At 38.2% G+C, this 17277-nt stretch overlaps 1 protein-coding gene and 1 long non-coding RNA gene across 3 annotated transcripts in view; one reads left to right on the plus strand and one right to left on the minus strand.

The window, feature by feature from the left end:
* The window catches only part of LOC148131532 (uncharacterized), a 30915-nt gene extending 13722 nt beyond the window's left edge, over positions 1–17193 (minus strand). Inside the window, exon 1 of the long non-coding RNA XR_015749006.1 lies at positions 17077–17193. This is a non-coding gene — a long non-coding RNA (uncharacterized LOC148131532). The remainder of the gene's footprint in view (positions 1–17076) is intronic.
* ZFPM2 (zinc finger protein, FOG family member 2) overlaps positions 17080–17277 on the plus strand; it is a 354197-nt gene continuing 353999 nt past the window's right edge. The window contains exon 1 of one of the 2 annotated variants that reach the window (XM_026689877.2): positions 17080–17208. In XM_026689877.2, the coding sequence (XP_026545662.2) occupies positions 17169–17208 (40 nt within the window). In that variant the 5' untranslated portion in view covers positions 17080–17168. The remainder of the gene's footprint in view (positions 17209–17277) is intronic. The other variant, XM_087962086.1, reaches the window with a different exon arrangement.

The following is a 17277-nucleotide window of genomic DNA, read 5'->3' on the forward strand; positions in this document are numbered from 1 at the left end:
GCATGTCTACATGGATTCCATTTGTCATTTCCTTGCGGCAGGGACATATCATGCTAACCCTTCAGGAATAAATCATTCATTTTTGATTACATAAGTATAAATAATGCATTCCAATTTGTATATAAAGAAAGTTTGGCTTAAAGAAATCTAATGTTTTAAATTATTCCTATCATAATCACCTTCCCTTCTGATTTTCTTTATTTATGGAGACTATAAAATGGGGTAATCCTGCAAGAGGATACATTATTCTCTCTACAGCAGCCCCCAAACATATTTTTCAATGTTTATAAAAGACTTTTATTTATTTATTTAAGTGGGTTTTAAATGAAAGGCTACTTTTAAGGGCACTTTCAAAGGTGAATTCCGATAATCAGTTAAATGGCCAAAGAATAAACATTTCAGAATAATATTAAGAGTACATAAGAACCAGCAGCTTAAAATAATATCTACCTTCACACAAATAATAACATCTGTCAATAATTATAGCTATTGTAATATCTGAATTGGGTTCCTTCCTCAGTCCAATAAATCAATTTAAGGATGGCTACCAAAACACAATATAATTCTTATTTCTTTAATTTTTAGGATAACCTGGCTAAAGAATTTTTATGTTATTAATGCTTGCATTTATCCCCCCAAGTAAGGGATTTCTTACTCAACCATTTTTATATCCTCCCTCCTGTTGTTTTCTGGAGTGATCTTATAATCTTCTTTGTTGACTCTGTGTTGTATCTCCCTTCCCTGTTGATATTTTTCCTGCTGCAAAAAGAAATATTTCATTTTACTTCCCCAGTATTTATAGTGTTCTTGCACCTGTCAGTATTATTTCTACCAGTAAGATCAGAGAAATCATTCTGATGCCTTTTCAGCATTTCTTATATCGGAGACTAGGCTCTTTTGTTGAAATTTATGTACATTTACTGTCCTCCATTTATTCTGTGACTTATCTATCCATCTGCTTTTATAGAAGTCTATGCCAATATTAAAGGTGCCAATAAAATTAAGGATCATCAACGAATTCTTATACAGTTTGCTGGGGTCATACCGTATAGCAAAACCTATAGAATAAACGCTATTGAAAAAACTGCACATGTACTCATGCTACTGAAATTTATGCATTTATTTCTGCAATGTATACGCCACTCAGTTCCAAAAGGTAGGTGATGACCAGATGGAGCCAGAGGGCGGGGTCGAACACATAATCAGTTTGGAGTCTCTATAAGAGGCCTAAATCCAACTGCCCTCTTGAAGTCCGCTGACTCTTATTTGGCACCAATTCATCATGATCATTAGAAGTTCAGATTGTTGTGTACAGGTAGCATGAAATAAACTTGTAGTACTTTTGAACTCTATCCTGGTTCCAGACTCCTGATGCAAAAAGGCTATAAACAGCTTACAAATCTTAATTGTGAAGCATACTCCCAAATGAACAATGACAAGAAATCTTTTTGTACCTTAAAATACCAAGGTAAATAGTCACGATAACAACAATCAACTATTGCAAGTAGGGTACCAACCCTGTATCAAAACCCTGAAGGCTTTCTGAAAAGCCAGGATTTAGAAGGTTTCCTGTAAGACATTGTTCTAAAGGAGGCTGGCAACATACTAATGTCATAATAACAGTCCCTCAGGGATATCCTTCCTAATAGATTTTATGAAATGTACAGGAATACCTACCAGAAGAATGGAAGCAGAAGTTGATGGAGTTGGCTGAAATGGCAAAACTGACTACTCTGGTAAAAGAAAAGAACAAAAGCACTTTTGTTTCCACATGGAAACCACTTCTGAATTCTGTGCTTGATGTGGCAATAATAGGTTCTCTACAAGCCTTGGTTCATGATTATCCTGAAGAAGAACCTGTGCTGATATATCATCATTTTAGAAACCTTTGGTCCACATTCTGTTTAACTTTGCATTACAGATAGCTTTCGGTATGCAGATCCTTTCTTATCAATAGTGAGCATATCTTTCAAGCTTGATAAACCATCGTTCTCCTTGACTATTTATCTCTTAATTGGTAGAAGAAACTATGTATTACAAATATGGTTGGTTTTCCAATGTTAATGTCTTATTTGTTTGTGCCTCTTAAGTGCAAAACTGGCCCTTTAAATAAAGAACAAGTTTGACAAGTAATCGATCATTACTTTATTCAGTGGAGCTCTGTATAACCCACATGTCTCTAGATAGAGGCCAATGTCCATGAATGACATCTATTTGGCCCTAATATTTTCAGAATTATGTCTGAGAATCTATTGTTTGTCAGATAAAGAAATCTTACAGATAGTTCTTGACTTATGACCATTCATAAGAATGAATTGGAAAGAGTGCAGAGAAGAGCAACTAAGATGATTAAGGGTCTGGAGACCAAAACATACGAAGAGCCGTTGCAGTAATTAGGTATATCTAGTCTAGTGAAAAGAAAGACAAGGGGTGACATGATAGTAGTGTTCCCATGTTTGAGGAGCTGCCACAAAAAAGAGGGGGTCCACCTATTTTCCAAAGCACCAGAAGGCAAGACAAGAAGTAATGACTGGAAAATAACCACAGAGAGAAGCAACCTAGAACTAAGGAAAAATTTCTTGAGAACAATTAACCAATGGAATGGCTTGCCTTCAGAAGAGACTGGATAACCCCTTGTCTGAAATGGTCTCCTGATTGAGAAGGGGTTGAACTAGAATATCTCCAAGGTTCCTTCCAACTCTATGGTTTGGTATTCTATATTTAGCAAGTGTTCAAACTTATGGCAGTGTTGAAAAAAGTGATTTTAAACTGGTCTTACAACTGTTGCAGAATCCCTGAGGTTATGTGATAAAAAAAAAAAAATAGGCGCCTAGCTACCAGGATGTATTTATGAAGGTTGCAGCCATGTAATTCCCATTTGTGATCTTACCAGGAGGTTTCTGAAAAGAAAAATCAATGAGACAAGCTGGATTCACTCAACAACCACATGATTCACTTAGTAAATGCAGCAAAAAGGTTGTAAAATTGGACACGGTCATAACCACATTGCTTAATGATGGAAGTTCTATCCCAATTGTGGTCACACATTGAAGACTGCCTATATTGCTTAAGATGATATCTTATCATTTCCTCTTGTTACCTTTGAAGCAGAGGTGGTATTCAGCAGGTTCTGACCAGTTCTGGAGAACCACTAGCGGAAATTTTGAGTACCAGAGAACCGGCAAATATCACCTCTGACTGTAAATTTTACAGTATTCTTCCCCTGCCATGCCCACCAAGCCATGTCCACAGAACCGGTAGTAAAAAAAATTTGAATCCCACCACTGCTTTGATAATTGCAAAGCTCATGGATACATATCTTTATACCAAATTGAGCTAACAGTTCTATGATACAGATGTCCAAGTTTTCAAAAAGGCATTTTTCCAATTTTACTTTGAGTTCCCAGGGATTGGATCTGAGACCTACAAAATAACGCTCTGCACAACTGAGCTTCATCCCTTCAACAAAATAATATCAAAGGTAAAGTCTTCTTTGAGTTCAAATCCTACTCAAACACCCCCAAGGTCTGACCATTAGTTTCTTGAGATCAAATGAGATTGGCTAGGATTGCCACCTGCCATGAAATTTTTTTTATAACTTTATTATTAAAATATTGGCAAACATCACATACTTTAATTTATTAGTGTGGTTGGTAATCCATTTCTACTATATTTTAAGAAATAGAAATCTGTTTTAAGTATTCCATAAAAAATAGTCAATATATGTGCAAACTGGTAGAATCCCACCCCTGGTGCCGACTGACAAATATGAATAATAATTAGGAATTGTACACACTGATTTGAAGGAAAGGAAATTGTGCTGACCAGGGGTGGGATTCAAATTCTTTAACAACCGGTTCTGTGGGCATGGCTTAGGTGGTGGGCGTGGCTTGGTAGCCATGTGACTGGGTGGACATGGCTTGGTGGTCATGTTATTGGCTGGGTGTGGCCAATTCAATATCACTCACATCGAGGCATGCATCTCCTCGCCTGGCCTCTCATGACTGTGAGGATGCTGCAACAGTCGTAAGTGTGAAAATGGTCATAAGTCACTTTTTCAGTGCCATTGTAACTTGAATGGTCACTCCACACAAGCAAAGTACCAGCAAAGGAGGGAGGAGGAAATCTCCAGAGAAGTTCCTGAGACAGGAAGTCTAGTCCTGCCAAGAATGTAATAAGGGTTAATGGAGATGCAGTTTCTGTAAGCAACACCATAATGTTTCCTTCCTGCCTTCCTTACAGGATTAGGCCAGTAATTTATTCTAACAACCGGTTCTCTGAACTGCTTAGAATGTTAACAACCAGTTCTAGAGAATAGGTGAGAACTGGTAGAATCCCACCCCTGACAAATATGAATAATCATTAGGAATTGTACATACTGATTTGAAGGAAAGGAAATTTGTGCAGAAGGAATCCTAATCATAAAGACATGAGCTGCTATGTGCCATTCTGAGGCATCCCGAACTCCAGAACAGGGTGATTGATTTTTATTTGTAATAAAGTGTTCTTTATTTGGCATCTTTCTCTTTTGTCCTACTTGTAGTTTTCAAATATCAGCAAATTAAAATTTACAATATAAAATGTCAGTAAGCAGGATAGAACTTAATAGAAAAGTAGGCAAAAAGAGTTTATGTGAACAGTTTGCCTTTGCTAGATTATGAAAATCTGTGGGATGTGTAGGAACAATGAAGGCTACACACAATGAACTTATATTTTTTCTTTTTGGTTCAAGGACATATGAACCACATATACTGGGCACTGAAAAAAGGAAATGTATATTTCTAAGTTTGAATTGATTGAACATGCATTTTAAGCTATTCACTGGTTAATAGAATACTAATTCTGGATACCACACATTCATTTCTTAGAGATTTTTTTAAAAACAGGACAGCTTCAGTGTCTATATTTTTAGTTCAAGCTTTTTTCTTTTTGTTATGCAAACGCCTATGCACATAGTCTTTGACTCATGACTTTAAGAGTGCCTGGAATGTTTTCATAACTCATGGCGGTCGTAAATCCAGGCATCCACATGACTGGAACTGATTTTATGACTTTTTTTGTGGTGGTCATTAAGCAAATGAGGTAGTTGTTAAGTGAATCCATGAATTCCTATTGCCATTTTTTGCTGGAAAGCAACCGAACAGGCTGGAAACTGGCAAAAAAAAAGAGTAAATTATGGTCATGAGACTGTGGAATGCTGTACCATCTGGAAAAGTGAGTAGGTTGCCAAGCACTCAAAATGCAGTTGTGTGACTATATATGTGTTTGCGTGTGTGGGCATGTAGCCATTATAACTTAGGAACCAGGTCATAATAGCTTTGTGTGGGAGGGTCCATCATAATTTTGAATGGTCGCTAAACTTATCAGTCATTAAGTGAGGACCACCTGTACATAGGGGATATGTTGGCTCAGTGGTTAAAGATGTTGAGCTTGTCAGCTGGAGACTGACAGGCTAAGTTTGAGACCTGAGTAATGGGCTTAATTCCCATTACTTGTCCCAGCTCCTGCTCACCTAGCAGTTCACAATCATGCAAATGTGAATAGATTATATAACCATGCTGGCTACATGACCATGGAAATTGTCTTTAGACAATGCTGGCTCCCTCAGTCAGAAACAGATGAGAACTGTGTCCTAGAGTTGGACATGACTAACTCTGCTTCTTCTTTTAGTTCTTTCAGCCTTTTTTCCAGTATAAATATTCAGAGTTTACAGCAGGATCATAACTGAAGTTGAAAGGGTTTATCTTCCTGTTCCAAGCAGATCTGATGAATATTAGGATATCCACATCTAATATCAACACTAAAAATAGTATATGAAATTGCTGCTTATGTAAAACACATTTCTGCGATACATTAATTATTTTAAGGAGATAGGAGATCAACTTGATAATCTTAATATCATGACCCATTGACCTAATTCACATTGAATGCTAATCATTAACATCTGCTGCTGTGTTGTGTGTGAACTATTAATTGTTTAACAAACCATGATTTTAAAAGCCCAAATTTAGTACCTTTAGTCTTTTCTCCACCTTTTATACTGTTCCAGCTTCCAAAGGAGCTTACACTGTTTGTAAGAACTCAGTGAGAATATCAACAAATCCATTAATCCATTCTGATTTCCTTGTTGGGATCAAAAAGTTGAATCGAAGAGCAGCAGCTGCTGCCTTAGGAGCCTATAGGATCTATTATGCTGAACAAGAGGTTAATTAATGGACAATGAGGCTGCATCCCATTGATCTCTGGGAGATGCTTAAAGGACTACACCATGTAGCATTCCAAAAACTTTGATACATAAAGGGAGGTCAGAAGGCAAAGAAGTTTCTTCTATGCAGTCAGGAATTTTTGTCAAGTCTGCTAGCAGAAGGAACAAAATGAATAAATGAGTGAATGAATGTTGAGATTTAACTGCAAAGACATTCTAGGAAAAACTTTGTGATCGAACCAGATATGTTCTTCTAAGCTGGAAGATAAAATACTGTAAATAATTTCAGTTAGCTTCTTTTAGCTATATGAAAACTCTTATCTCTGTATAGATTTCAAAGTGAAGTAAATTTGTTAGCTATTATTTCAATACAGGTATGTATGTGCTTATCCATGGTGAACTAACAATGGTTTGTTCAGTTTTAGGGGTTGTGCAATGTCCTAAAACAAATCATCCCCAGGGGCTATATGAATGGTTCACTGTGCAACATGAACTCAGCCTATATTTAGCATCACAGCCACACCAGTTTGAGGCTAAATGTTATACAGTCCCTTAAATAAAAATGTAATGAAAGGCAGATACCATAAATTATTGTAAACTTAATGGGGCAGAGAATTTAGCAGGAAGTAGTAGTAGTATTTTGACACTGGTGAAATGTTTAAAAGATTCTAGGAAGTATTTATTTGACAATAGCAGTCTAGGGGTCTTATAGTTAAGCATTGGATATAAGGAAATTAATTTTATAGATGAAGGTTTAGTCAAGGTTATGTAACAGAGATAGTATACTAGGTAACCTTCAAAAGCAATATTTCATCAACATAAATTGAAATACTCTACTCATTTTATTCAAGGGAATTATGAAAAGCTTTAAAAGAAGCATTTTTCAGTGCATTTTCCAATGTCTGTGGGTGGTAATGCAAAGCAGTTTGTGATGCATTTAATCAGAGAGCAAACTCTGATAAAAAAAAAAATAAGTTGCTTATATCAATATGTTGATGCATCTGACTTCAATATTTCCATCCTTTGCATTTTTATTTAAAAGTTTGTCTTATACAGGTATTATTCTATTGTAGATGGATATTGCAACATTTTCTTAGGGTAACAATACTTTCTTTGGGAATCCATGATCTAACATACGCAAACTGCATAAATTATTAGGTGTCACAAAGTGTTATGAGTTTTCTGTGTCTCTTTGTTGCCATCTAAGGCTCATGCAGAAGGCCAAATATAGTAGACCTCACCATGGAGAATTTAAGGTTGAGAGGAGAACTTGGAGATACAAGTTGCCACTTCTAGCAACAAAACCTATTAATTTCCAATAAATAATAATAAAACATCAAGGGGAAGAGGTAACAAAAGTAGATGAAACACAATTAGATAAGCTAATTCTACTACATTGTAAAACTAGATTAACAGAATCTTGCAAGTCTGAAGATGCACATTTCTTGTTGACACTTTGAGCCACCTGATCAATTAGGGTAGGTCCTTCCTATTTGCTTCTATCTGTTAAGCCACTGGGGGCTTTTCTCTTCTTTTCTGATAATTTCTTAGGCAGCATGTCTTCCCCTCATCCCTCATAGTAATTCTCACATAATATTATATCTAATTCAAATTGGTTAGGGTTAATTTATGTTGTCATGGCGGTATCGTGTGACGTCTCAGGATTTTTTTCCACTTCGCTAAACCGGGAGTGGGTGTGGCCAGCACGTGACACATCCAGCCCGTGGGCTATGAGTTTGACACCTGGCTTAACCACTCTGATAGAAATGCCAGATTCACACATGTGATTGAATTAGACTGTTGTGTGTACCAAGCCATTTTGATTTTATAGTTTATGGCTTCTCATACTAATCAATCTAGATAATTATGATTTAACTGAAAAAATTGGCCTCATGGCCCAGATATTTCCTTCTCTTCAAAGCTAGATATACCTTGCACCATATGAATAAAAACTAAAAGTAGTTTGATAACTGAGCTAGATTGGGTGAACAGCTAAGTTAGGAGGTACATTACTGATTTTTCATAACTATTGTCTGACGTTGGCTCCCAGACCAATGCTATTTGTCTTTTATTTTACCTTCTGTTCAGATTTGAAGGAATATTTGAGGGGCTGCCACAAAGGAAGGTCAACCTATTCTCCAAAGGACCTGATGGAAACTAATCAAGGAGAATTCCAACCTAAAAATAGAATGAATAGAATTCTTTATTGACCAAGTGTGGTTGTACGCACAAAGAATTTGTCCGGGTGCAAATACTCTCAGTATACATAAAAGAAAAGATACATTCGTCAAGAATCATAATGTACAACACTTAGTGATAGTCATAGGGTACAATAAGCAATCAAATCGTACTAGGAAACAGTCAATATAAACTGTAAGGATCCAAGTGACAAAGTTACAGTCATACAGTCACAAGTGGGAGGGGATGGGTGATAAGGAGTGATTAAAAGATTAATAGTAATAGTAATGCAGACTTTGTAAATAGTTGAACAATGTTGAGGGAATTATATGTTTAGCAGAGTGATGGCTTTTGGGGAAAAAAATGTCCTTGTGTCTAGTTGTTCTGGTGTGCAGTGCTCTATAGCATCGTTTTGAAGGAAGGAGTTGAAAAAGTTTATGTCCGGGATGTGAGGGGTCTGTAAATATTTCACAGCCCTCTTTTTGACTTGTGCAGTATACAGGTCCTCGATGGAAGGCAGGTTGGTAGTAATTGTTTTTTCTGCAGTCCTAATTATCCTCTGAAGTCTGTGTCTGTCCTGTTGGATTGCAGAACCAAAACAGACAGTTCTAGAGGTGCAGATGACAGACTCGATAATTCCTCTGTAGAACTGGATCAGCAGCTCCTTGGGCAGTTTGAGCTTCCTGAGGTGGTGCAGAAATATAATAAGGAAACGTTTCCGGATAGTTAGAACAATTAATCAGTGGAACGGCTTGCCATTAGAAGTTGTAGGTGCTCCATCACTGGAGGTTTTTAAGAAGAGATTGTACAGACATTTGCTTAAAGTGGTATAGGGTCTCCTGCTTGAGCAAGGGGTTGGACTAGATGACCTACAAGGTCCTTTCCAACTCTCTTACTTTGTTATATAATTTATTGTTCCTCTTTCCCATAATTGCTTTCTCTGAGCCTTCTACTCCCTGAGTGATTATTCTGGAACCAGACCACTGGACTATTTTGGATCTTACTATCTGTCCACCATTTTTAGGACCCACTATTACTGCTTCTCAACTTGATTTCCACCTGTATGATAAAAATACAGGTAGTCCTTGACTTACCATCACAATTGATTCCAAACTTTCGGTTGCTAAGTAAGACATTTATTGAGTTTTGCCCCATTATACAACCTATCTTGCCACAGCTGTTAAGTGAATCACTGCATTTGTTTAAATTCACATCACAGTTGTTAAGTGAACCTGGCTTCCCAATTGGTTTGCTTGTCAGGAGAAGGTGATTGCATGACCCCAAAATACTGCAACTGTCATGCCAAGCATCTGAATTTTGATCACATGACTGTGGGGATGCTGCAAAGGTCATAAGAGTGAAAAACGGTCATAAGTCACTTTTTTTCAGTGCTGTTGTAACTTTGAATGGTCACTAAATGAACTGTTGTAAGTCAATGATGACCTGTAAGCTGCCTGAATAAATCAGTTGAACTTGGCTAGTATTACTAGAGTCCTCAGAGCCTTTTGTAACTATATCTAGAGACCTTAAATATACATAAAAATAGTTTGTCACGGAAGTATGGCAAATCACTGTTCTTTCTATGGGTCTTGAGTAGAGGTGGTTTTCAGCAGGTTCTGACCAATTCTGGAGAACCGGTAGCGGAAATTTTGAGTAGTTCAGAGAACTACCAAATGCCACCTCTGGCTGGCCGCCCCAACCCTATCTAATCTCTGCCTCCTAAGTCCCAGCTGATCAGCTGGGTCTTCTTTTGTTGCTCTGCAAAGGAGAACAGAGCTGGAAAGCAGGTTAGTGGGGTAGGGAGGAAATTGAGATTTTACAGTATCCTTCCCCTGGAGTAGGGTGGTAAATGGATCAGAGGTGGTATTCAGCAGGTTCTGACCAGTTCTGGAGAACCGGTAGTGGAAATTTTGAGTAGTTCAGAGAACCGGCAAATACCACCCCTGACTGGAGATTTTACAGTATCTTTCCCCTGTCATGCCCACCAAGCCACGCCCACAGAACCAGTAGTAAAAAAATTTGAATCCCACCACTGGAATGGATATTTTATAGTATCCATCTCCTGCCACGCCCACTAAGCCACACTACGCCCACCAAGCCATGCCCACAGAACCGGTAGTAAAAAAAATTTGAATCCCACCACTGGTCTTGAGATATAGTTGAATTAGTTTCAGCCAAAAGTTTTGTTGATTTTCTTGTTATCACACTTAACAGCAAATCCATTTATATACTGCAATATAGACTTGTTGGTTCCAAATGAAAATAGATTCGTAATGCACCAGACCAGCACTCCTGTTATGGTTCATTTCATTTTAATTTTATCCTAAGCTAATTATGTACACTACTGACATTATTTTTTTTAGCCACAGTGATCCAAATCCAGATATAGTCACACACACCAATGCTAATATAACTAGTAATACATATATGTGCCCATCTTAGTGGGTTGGAGATGAACAGGTGCAAAGATAACAATTGTAACTGATGGACTGAATCTTAAGCCTTAGGAAACTGTAGGAAGAAATTACTACCAGGATAGTGATAGTGAGATATGAGATAGTGTTGTCTTAAATAATCAAATTTTGATGTTAATTTTGATTTTTATGTTGATTTTAACTGTTTTTTAAATTTGTTTGATTTTTTTGGGATTAATTTAATGCTATCCTAAAATCCAGGTTTCTCATTGTATTACATAGAGATTACAGTAATTGTTCGAGAACTTTATTTTATTTATTTATTTATTTATTTATTTATTTATTTATTTATTGTAAAGCATGTATTAGATAACAGATATAAGTATAACCATGATTATGAATACATGAAATGGATACGAATAAAAGGGAACATTAGGACAGGGACTGTAGGCACATTGGTGCACTTATGCATGCCCCGTACAGACTTCTTAGGAATGAGGTGAGGTCAACAGTAGACAGTCTAAGGTTAAAGTTTTTGGGGTTTCGGGAAGAAACCACAGAGTCAGGTGCTGTATTCCAAACACTTACCACTCTGTTGCTGAAGTCGTATTTCCTACAATTGAGTTTGATGCGGTTTACCTTGAGTTTGTATCTATTGTGTGCTTGTGTATTGTTGTGGTTGAAGCTGAAGTAGTCATTGATGGATAGGACATTGCAATAGATAATTTGGGTAGGACGTTGCAATAGATAATAGATAATGAACGACGCTTTGGTCGGATTGAAGGCAGCATAGTTCTAAGTTGTCTAAGCCTAAAATTTCAAGTCTGGTGGCATAAGGTATTCTGTTGTGAGTAGAGGAGTGGAGGATTCTTTTTGTGAAATATCTCTGGATTCTTTCGATTGTATTAATGTCCAATATGCAATGCGGGTTCCAGACAGATGAGCTGTATTTGAGAATTGGTCTAGCAAATGTTTTGTATGCTCTAGTTAGTAGTACAATATTACTGGATAGATAGATAACTGATAGATGATAAATTTGTTATAGAACAAAATAGGTTCATGTAGTATGAAATCATTTTTTTAATGTGATGCTGATGCTCCTAACTAATGGTTGTTGGAACCCTTTACATAATTTTTCCCCAGGTACTCCATTTAGGAGAAATATACTACATATAATTCTGACAACAGCTTTTTACTTGGAAGTAACAGTCATGGGCATCCATGGCAGGTTGTCAAATCTGAGAAATGGTAGCTACAGTGGTGTGATTTAGCATAAAGAATGTACAAAAAGGATATAGGATTTGGATTATGACATTGTGCTATTATGTTTTGGTAGGCCACCCAGAGTTGGTTATGTACGCAAATAAACACAAGACATTCAAGACTCTAATGTCTAGATACCACTGCTACTGATTGGAACTGTTCTTGCAGCTAGGTATGGAGCCAGTCAAAAATATTTCCCCAGTTTATGAAACAGGAAAAGGTCATAATCAAGGCAGTGTTTTCCAATTTCATCAGCTTTTAAGGTGCATGGACTTCAGCTCCCAGAATTCTTCAGCCAGCATGTTCCCTGAAGAATTTGGGAAGTTGAAGCCCATATATCAAGTTGCCACAATGGTATAGAAGGCCGCTGAACAGCAAAGGAAGAACCATGTTTAACTTTTTCCAAAAGGTAACCTGTCAGGTTAAAGTTATTTTGAAATAAACTGGGTCTAAATGAACCCAAATCAAAATGGTGGTAGAAGTATAAAGGTTTCGGGGTGTGTGGAGATGAAGATTATGATTATTAATGAGATTTTAAAACTAAAAAAAAAGAATTAATCATATGGGCATGATTGTAGGATCATTACATCAAGTGAAAAGAGATCTCTTTTCACTTAATGCTCTTAAAAGTCAGAAATCAATTTTGAACATGATTAGAAACAAAATATGTTGCCTGTCTAGAGAGCATAGACAGTTGTAAATTTGAAACGAACTGGGTATGAACATTTTGGATAGACATCTATTATTTATAAGTGTAGGATTTCAAATATCCAGTTACTGTATTAATTGGGTTGTAATATACAGAAATCATATAACTGTATACTAAAACGTTTTTTTTGTGTGCTAGAATTTCTTTTATATTGATTATAGAGTATTTATCAATTTATCAGTCATTAATTTTTAACATTGCTATAATACATTGTGTGGATAAAAAGAGTCTATGAAAGACAGAAATCCCAAAGTGAGTAGAAAATACTGTAATATATTTTTCCTAACTGCCTGATAATTTTATTTATCTGTTACATGTTCAATTCATGTCTTTAAATATACTGTGAGACAAGAGGATTGTATCCAATCCATTAATACAAAGTAAAACCCCATTTTAATCCTTGAGCTAATATCAAATAAAATACTTTGATTTTACATGAATTTTTCTACTGATTGAACAATGAAGTCTGTTAGTGTTTGTGCAATTGCTAGGGAAACATGCAGCCAAAGGAAACTATGTTATATTTTGTAATTTTTCTGCTACTGTATACAAAATGTTTCATATTTCTATTACATATAGTATTTATTGTATTTCCCAAATAATAACCCATCTTCATTTCTAGCTAGGCAAGTTAAAATAATCACATTTGAGTGGAATATTATCCCTTATATTGCACCTGATGTAAGAAAGCTAAGAAAAAACAATGCCATACTGTCACTGAATTTTCAAAAGATAAATTCAACAATACCAGAAGTTTTTTTTTTAATATTATAGATATATTTATATTATGTACATTCTGGAATGATAAATATTAACTTGTGCCAGAAAATTAACATTCTCTATATAATTTAAACAAGTATTTTTGAACTTATTATTTAAAGTAACTTAAACATTTATAAATAATAATATTAATAATAAATGCATTTATGCATTTATTGCACTGTATTAATTTCAGAAATTAAAAAAGCTGAAATATATTTATTAATATATTTAATATATATTGTTCTAATGAAAAGGCAGCTGCCATTGGAATTGACTCACTATAATCTTAGTGGCTACTATAGTTGTCAATACTCTAGAATAACCTCTGTTGAGAGATTTGTTCTCTGCTCCTGTCCATCAATGAAAGCTACCATATGCCTTGTAAGCTGTTCTAGGAACCAACTGAGTTTAAAATTAGTACAAAAAGAAAAGAAAAAGCAAAACAAATACTTGACACATTGTTTTCTTTTGCTCCCAAAGGCACAATTGAAAAGGTTCAAATATGTAAATAAATACCTAAGACATAAAGTATAAGGCATTCTATTTGGAAAATGTAGTTGTTATAGTATGGATTGCCTGCATCAGCAACATCATCAGAGAAGGTGATATGATGTTTAAGACATCTCAATGGCATGGTTATATAATTTCAAATGGACCAGTATGTCACATACATCATGTCTGTTTATGTAAAGTGCCAAAAATGTGTTATAGGGACTGAACTCGGTGAAGTCTATTTTAATAGCTAGCTAAATTTTTCATTTTCTTATCTTAACATTTTTAAATGAAGACTTTAAACTTCAACTGTTTTGGAAATCATGTATATATGGCTGTTAAGCTAAATTTATAAAAATAGTATGCTTTCACTTATAATTTGTGAGGAAGAAAGAGATCCAATTAGACAGCAGAAAACTGCCCATGTGATTTCAGAATGCATCTATTAAAAATGGATAACCATAAGCTTGCTAATGATCCTCAAGTTAAACACATCTTCCAAGGCACCAAAATGGAGTAGTAAATAAATCTTGATGAAAAACAGAACTGGTTCATGTATATTAACAATTGAGCAACAGCTTTTAGACAGACTATGCACAACAAATAATTTTAATATTTGAAATTTGCATAGTATGAGCTACCAATTGTAGATTCTAGTCTAGCTACTGACTAGCAATCTAAAACTCTACTAAAATTACTATCTTCCAATGGGCAAAAAATATTTTAAATGAAATGAAATAATTAAGAGAAGCTTCTCACAGCTTAGCAGCTAGCCCTAAAGTTCACCTATAGTTCTTCTGTGCTATCCTGTTACAGAATGGAAAATCTGGAACCTGGATTTTGTCATAAACCTCTTAGAAACCTAAAACTTTTCAGATGCAGAGAAGATGTCATAAACCCTCTTCTAAATCCACCTTTACATGAAAAGCAAACAAGCAAAGCAAAGTAATAAATCTTTCTGCCCCCTTTTCTTCTTATGTTTTATCTATACACTATTGGCATTCTATATTTTTGGACAGCCTGACTTTTTACATTGGGAAATGCACTTAGATTATTTGAAGCTCTGAGCAAATAGTGAAGTTTATGGGCAGAAGTAAAGATACAGAAATAATAAGAACAAGCATCTTTCAACATCTATGAGTGCATCTTCTCAGAGCAATTTCACAAAAGTTATACAATGTATCCCTTTCATTTCCTTTTGCCTCTTTCCTTGTGATACCATCATTGGTGGACAGATAAGATTCAAGCCTACAGTAAAGCACAAGTATAATGAATACTTAATACTGTAAGAATACAATTGAATATATTTCTAATTCTACTAAATAATACATGGAGAATAATCACATGAATTGGTTACTGTATTTTTGCTTTACATCCATATAACATGGACAGGTTTAGGTGCATTAATTACACGTTGAGGTGATCTCAAGAATTACAATGTCATTCCTGAAAAGTAACTTTTCGGTACAGCTAGGCAACGTAACACTTCTTTTATAAAGTTGTTCCAAACAGATTAAGCGATTGCAAGGGCAAGTACAAATTCTTGAGTGGTCCTCTTGATGTAGGTGTGGCTTATTCGCACATTAACATAGTTGGCATGCTAAACATCGAGGGATGTATTTCTGGGTAAATAACGTGAAGACGAGACTCCCAAAATGATTTTTTAGCAGTTTTGGCTCTGCCCTGTGAATGTCAACGCATATATGCTTGTTGCTTGGCTTCTTTTTCTTTTTCTAATGCTCTTCCTCTATTTCTGTATTGACAACAATTGCACGTGAACGCTAAACAGGCTCGGAGGCACTTTTTAATCTCTCTTTCTTCTCTCCTCCCCCCCCCGCCAAAATCTATTTCTGGGTAGTTTTCCAGCAGAACTATTTGCAAGCGTGCATTTCTTTTGCGGCGCAGACTTTTATGCATTCCGGTATTGCAATCCTTTCGTACTTCTGGGGAAGCGCCCCCCCGCCCACGGAGAAAAAGGGCGCCCGGACGACGCCTTGCCCCGCCGAGCGGCAGCTGAGGCACGACCCCCGGGGAAGCCCCTTCTCCTCAAACTCTCAGCCTGGGGCGCTGAGGAGAAGCCCGTAGCCCACCGGGGGCTCGCGGACCAAACTCGTCCCCGCCGCCTTCCCCTCGCCAAGCCCCTCCTCCCTTCGCTCGCCCTTTCGCCATTCCTCCCCGCTCCAGCCGCCCGTCTCCCAGGCAGAGCTGCTCCCGCTCCCCCCACTCCATCCCCAGCCCCCGCACGGCTGCGAGGCGCGACGGCTGGCACCCGCCAAATCCGAGAGCGCCAAGCAGAGCGCCTCGGATTGGCAGTTCCTGAGCCCGGCCCGAGGGCTTCCCGGGGCCGACCGGTCGGCCCCTGCGGAGACGGGATGCTGCCCTAGATAGGCCCTGTGCTCCGCTCCGGCGGGGCGCGCTTCGGAGGTTCCTCGCGCGCGCCCCGAGACCCTCTCCCAAGGCTGGCGCTGCGCGGGAAGCGCAGCTCGGGGAGAGGAGGCGGCGGCGGCGGCGGCGGCGCGGCTCCGGAAGGCACGGCGGAGCAAGAGGGAGCCCGCGAGGAAAAGAGCCACAAAGCGCTCTCTCTTTCTCTCTCTCTCCTCTTCCTTTTTTATCCTCCCCTGTCTTTTTTCTCTCCTCACCCTCCGGCTGCTCTCCCTCCCTTCCTCCTCCACTTTTTTCTGCCCTTCTCTCCACTCTCAAACTCTCCCCCTCCTCTCTCTCTTTTCACACACACACAAACATACACCACGCGCACACGCTCCTTCTGTCTTTTTCCCCCTCTCTCTTTCTCTACGCCCCCAACCCCCCACTACACGCGCGCGCGCTCTCACACCCGCGCGCCCTCCCGAGCCGAGCCGAGCCTTTCCTCGGCTCCTTCTGTTCCTGTCATCTCCGCTCCTTGCCTGGGCAACCCGGCGCGCTCCCTCCCTCGCTCGCCTGCCCGTCTCCCTCCTTCTGCGCTCTTCCACTTCTCCCCCGTCTCTCTTCCCCTTTCTGCCTCCGCTCTCTCTCTCTCTCCCCCCGATCCCTCAGCCCGCCGCGCACCTACTTACCTTGCACCCCCTTTTCACACCTTCAGTGCACCTGAGCACCCGAAGAGCGGCGGGCGGCGGCGGCGGCACGAAAAGCACCGGCGGCGAGCAGCATGTCCCGAAGGAAACAGAGCAAACCCCGGCAGATTAAACGTAAGTTTTCCAAGAGCGGGGGGGGGCAAGGAAAGGGGGCTGCGGGGAAAGAGGGGATGTTTCCCATGG

This window comes from Notechis scutatus, chromosome 3 (genome assembly GCF_049901735.1).
Source record: "Notechis scutatus isolate UNSWTSFEM ecotype Mainland chromosome 3, rNotScu1.2, whole genome shotgun sequence".
In the NCBI taxonomy this organism is placed as follows: domain Eukaryota; kingdom Metazoa; phylum Chordata; class Lepidosauria; order Squamata; family Elapidae; genus Notechis; species Notechis scutatus.